Genomic DNA, 5,097 nt, shown 5'->3' with positions numbered 1-5,097 from the left:
TGTGTATTATGACACGTTAAAACAGCTCGGAACTGTAATTCCATGCAGACTGTGTTTTGGGTTCATTTTGGGATTCTTTGAAATCTATTGTTCATTTGTTTTACTCAGCAATTAAAGAAAAGCTCAGTGGCTGTCTTTTTTTTTTTTTTTTTTTTTGGGTAGTCGACATTTTTTACTTGTTACTGTCATTGTTCTTTGTAGTTAAGCATTTATGTCCAAGAGCAGTTTTGGCCTGAATCCCTTCTGGCTTCTAGATTTGGGCCGTGATTATAGCAGTTACATCAGTTTCTATCAGCTAAAGATACACACCAGATTCATTAAGGAAAGAGCCAATGCTGTTCTTTCATACTATGTAGCACTCTGTTCAGAAGGGTCCACTTGGATTTGAGTAGTCGTAATGGGGAGGGGAAAGGGGTTCTGGAAACACCTATAAAATCCCAGCAACTGAGAATTCCCCACCAGCTACTGTGGAAGTAATGATAGTAATGTTCAGTAGAACTGTCCAGTTTAACTTTGTGTTCTTTCAGTGTTTGAATTGCTGGAATTATAATTAAATTGCATGTGAGAATGATAGTTTTATATCATTGCATTTTTTCATATACTGTATTTATCAGTTTATTGGTTGATGGCCAAGTATTTCAGAGACTATTTTTAGAACTGTTTGAGAATAAGGTCTGCCGGAAAGAAAGCATGAAACTGATCATGTCATTCATCAGCTTAAAGCCCTTCAGTGTTTCTTCACTGCTTCTATGATGAAGATCAAATTATTTAGCATGGCATGAAGCTGTTTGTGATCCTTGGTCCCTGCAATGTTGTCAGCTTTCCTCCTTTCCCCATTTTCACGTTTTTTTACTTGTAAAAGCAGCCTCCTTGTACTCTTCAGCCATACCTCATATCTCTGTATTCCCTTTTCTGCCCAGAAACTTCTATTCATCTGTCAAAATTCAGTTCAGGTGATAACTTCTGTGAAGCCTTTCTTAGTCCCAGTTCCCTCTATGAACGTTAATTACACTCTTTGCTTTGTCTTTATCTTGTACATTCTTTTATAACATTTACCAATTAGGTTGTAATTTTTGGTTAATTCTTTGTATCTTTAAGATCCAGCATGTCTCTTGGTGCCACAATATTCACTAAATATTCAATGAATTGAAGTTAATGTGGGTTTGAAGTGGGCATTAGAACCTTTTCCCCCTTTGGCGTTTAAAGCTTATTTTAAAACAAGACATATCTGTGTGAATAGGCTGTGTCTTAATTGTCTCTAAGGATAGCTGGGTGAGTAGGTTGTTGACTGGAATTGCTGATCCCCCATTGTGATTGAGAGATAATGCTTAAGGAAACTTGCCGCTGTTCTTTCTTTTGATCCATTTTCTTAACCTGAAAGTGTTTTTTCTGTTAGCATCGTAACCCTTTAAAGCATAGAGCCTACATGTTACTTAAAAAGCCCAGGGTAGGCCGGGTGCAGTGATGCACGCCTGTAATCCAGCACTTTGGGAGGCTGAGGCGGGCGGATCACCTAAGGTTGGGAGTTCGAGACCAGCCTGGCTAAAATGGTGAAAACCCATCTCTACTAAAACTACAAAAATTAGCTGGGCATGGTAGCATGTGCTATTCAGGAAGCTGAGGTAGGAGAATCGCTTAAACCCAGGAGGTGGAGGTTGCAATGAGCCGAGATTACGCCACTGCACTCCAGCCTGGATGACAGAGGGAGACTCTGTCAAAAACGACAACAACAAAACCCGACAAAAACCCCAAGGTAATGACTTTGTACAGAAAAATGATGGTGTAAAAGTATTTTGGCATTGCAGTGACTTAAATTTCAGATTGAGAGAGACTAGAACTCCTCCATAAAAATTAATATATCACAGCTAGTACTAAGAGATTCCTGAAACCTGAAATCTGGAGGTACTTAGGAAACAAGGATTCCTCCTGCATCAGGTCCTGGATGGAGATCAGACAGTTGGTAGTGGTCTTTCCTTTCCTTTCTCAGCAAATAAGTGTTTCAATAAAATGTTAGATCAGGAGGCTCTCTTTAAAGGTTATTTTATCTATATCAAACACATTTAAACCATCAAAGTCCAAACGTACCAGTATATGTTGTGGCATGCCCCAGTTTGCATCATTTTGTATGCTTAAATCAAAATACTTAGCACTTTAGAAAATGACTTACCATCATGTTTTAAATAGCTACCTGATATCATGTATTCTCTTTTAATTTCACAGCACATTGAGTAAAATGTGTCTGTAGGTTTTGATACCATAAACATAATTACTTTAATTCACACATTCACTGAATATCAAGTTCCAGTTCCTGTGGTAAAGAATCTCTGTAGTAGTTTGTGTGTAGCACTTAAGGTATAAACTGCTCCTATTCTGTGCTTTTCCCAAATTATTATTACATATTTACAGACGTAGTTCTTTGAAGCTTAGATAATTTATAAACAAGTTAAAGTGTTCAAGTGGAATTCATGAACATTTAAAAGTGTGTGTGTGTGTGTGTGTGTGTGTGTGTAATTTAATAGACTCTTTCTCAATCTGCTACTTCTGAAATCCCAGTAAGTAGCATGAAAATTCTAGGCGGTTGCTGCACCTGTGCTTGGAGCTAATTGATTTTGAGTGTTAGATGCTCACTTTGCAAATCAGCAGAATGTTTCCCCTCTGCATGAGTCCTTTTCCTCTTACTGGACCAAATTCTAGTTGTATGCTACTATGAGAACAATTTGTAGGGTAAGGAAAAAGCCCTATAGTTTATACATAAGCAGATGGAATTGTGACCTTCAAAAAAATGTAGAACAAGTTTCTATTAGAAATAATTTGTAAAATCAACACTAGTATTTTTTTCTTTCACTTTTTTTTTGGAGACGGAGTTTCACTCTGTCGCCCAGACTGGGGTGCGGTAGCACAGTCTAGGCTCACTGCAGCCTTAGCCTCCTGGGCTCAGGTTATCCTCCCACCTCAGCCTCTCAAAGTGTTTGGACTACAGGCATTAGCCACCACACCCTGCTGCGAAGGAGGTTATTGTTAATACTTAATGCACTTTTATATAGCATTCATATAATAGTGGGAGCCTCCGAAAGCAGTGCTGGAGGCTTGTAATTTGTCAAAGGTGAACAACAGAGTTTGAGTCTTAAACCAGTGACAGTCTTTTGCTGGTTAGTGGATTTTTGGTTGTTGTTTTCTGAAACAGGGTCTTGCTCTGTCGCCCAGGCTGGAGTGCAGTGGCGCCATCATGGCCCACTGCAGCCTCAACTTCCTGTGCTTAGGTGATCCTCCCACCTCAACCTTCTGAGTAGCTGGGTCTACAGACACATGCCACCATGTTCAGTTAATTTAATTTTATTTTTTGTAGAGATGTCTGTGTTGCCCAGGCTGGTCTCAAACTCCTGGGCTCAAGCAGTCCACCCACCTTGGCCTCCCAAAGTGCTGGGATTACAGATGTGAGCCGCTGCACCCAATTTTTTGTTTTATTTTATTATTTTATTTTATTTTTTTTATCTTTTTTTTTTTTATGTTATGTTATATTATTGTAGTGACAGGGTTTCACCATGTTGCCCAGGCTGGTCTTGAACTCCTGGGCTCAAGCGATCCTCCTGCCTGAGCCTACCAAAGTGCTGGGATTATAGGTGTAAGCCGTTGTGCCTGGCCCTGATTAGTTTTTAAATGAAAAGATTTTGCGCCCAGATATTCCACTTTATTACTGATTTTAGATTTAGATCCATTTTTACTCTGTTACTGGCATTTTAACTTCAGGTGTACAAGTACAAGATTAGTACTTCCCATTCAGGCTATAAAAAGGGTGTTTGTTTTTAAAAAGGTAGAAATTATCCCACACTAAATTCTGGTGTTTAAAAATAATGCACATGTATGCACACACACCCAGAATGAGTTGAGGAGGTAAATATAGTAGGGTATGATGGCATCAGATCCCTCTGAAATGTGACAGTACTTTGGACATAACCTGTGCATGTCTGTTAAGTTTTTAAACTGCGGCTCTTCTGCTTTTGTTTTTTTTTTTTTTTTGGATTGATGCTCTTAAGGGTGTTAGTGTCTGTGATGTAACTTTTGGCTTTTTGAGGAATTGGTTGTAGCACTGAATGTGTTTGATGCATTGTTTGAGCCTGAGTTTGGTGAAATTTATATTAGGAAAAGCATTGTAAAGTGAGATTGTGTTACCTGGCAGGTGGAGATAGAGGAGAGAGGAGCAAAAAGAAAATGAGTTGTTACAAGACATTGAATCAGTAGGTTTGAGGGATTTGAAAGTGAGTTTATCTTGCTACTGTGTTACAAAAAGAATTGCATCTGAGGAGTTTTGATTTAAACTCTATTTTTCTCTTGAAGATCCCTGGTGGAGAAGCTACTTATTTGTGCAAGAAGAACTAAAGTACAGCTCATATGGAAGAGAAGTCCAAGTGTAGGGGAAGAAAGAAAGGCACACCATGTGTGGTGGAAGGAGCCCAGGCTGGAGGACAGACACGGATTCTGGTCCTGACTTTACTCTACTATACTAGCTTATAGTGTAGTAGTTTAACCTTCCTGGGCTATAAAGTGGACTGGCTCTTGAATCTGTAATTTGCTTTTGAGTTTGAATGTAGGGTATCTCTAGTTATAGAAATGGTAAGAGATCATTTTCTTACATGAGGAAATTTGAACCTAAAGCAATGGAGTGGGCCTTAAGAAAGTAGGGAAACAGTATGTTTTGGATGGAGGTATGAACAGGAGAAGGCCAATTCTGCCTTTTAGAAAAGGCATGATGGACTGGGCGCAGTGGCTCACACCTGTAATCCCAGAACTTTGGGAGGCCGAGGCAGGTGGATCACCTGAGGTCAGGGGTTCGAGACCAGCCTGGCCAAATGGCGAAACCCCATCTCTACTAAAAATACAAAAAATTAGCTGGGTGTGGTAGCAGGTGCCTGTGATCTCAGCTACTCAGGAGGCTGAGGCAGGGAGAATAGCTTGAACCTGGGAGACTGAGATTGCACCGTTGCGCTCCAGCCTGGGCAATAGTAACAAGACTGTCTCAAAAAAAAAAAAAAAAGAAAAAAGGCAGTCTGTGGACGGAGCACTGAAGGGAAACAATGGAGTAGAAAGGAGAAGAAAAGG

General features: G+C 39.7%; 1 protein-coding gene across 15 annotated transcripts in view; it reads left to right on the top strand.

Annotated features, from left to right (window-relative positions):
- MTMR3 (myotubularin related protein 3) overlaps positions 1-5,097 on the top strand; it is a 147,198-nt gene that overhangs the window by 96,486 nt on the left and 45,615 nt on the right. Inside the window, exon 1 of one of the 15 annotated variants that reach the window (XM_009217070.4) lies at positions 3,600-4,479. The exons of the other annotated variants lie outside the window; for them this stretch is intronic. Within the exon in view, the coding sequence (XP_009215334.2) occupies positions 4,390-4,479 (90 nt within the window). The 5' untranslated portion in view covers positions 3,600-4,389. Of the gene's footprint in view, positions 1-3,599; positions 4,480-5,097 lie in introns of those variants that run through there. 15 annotated transcript variants of the gene reach the window in all.

This window comes from Papio anubis, chromosome 16 (assembly GCF_008728515.1).
Source record: "Papio anubis isolate 15944 chromosome 16, Panubis1.0, whole genome shotgun sequence".
Lineage (NCBI taxonomy): Eukaryota > Metazoa > Chordata > Mammalia > Primates > Cercopithecidae > Papio > Papio anubis.
Note: the sequence above shows the minus strand (reverse complement) of the source record. Positions and strands in the feature narration are given on the sequence as shown.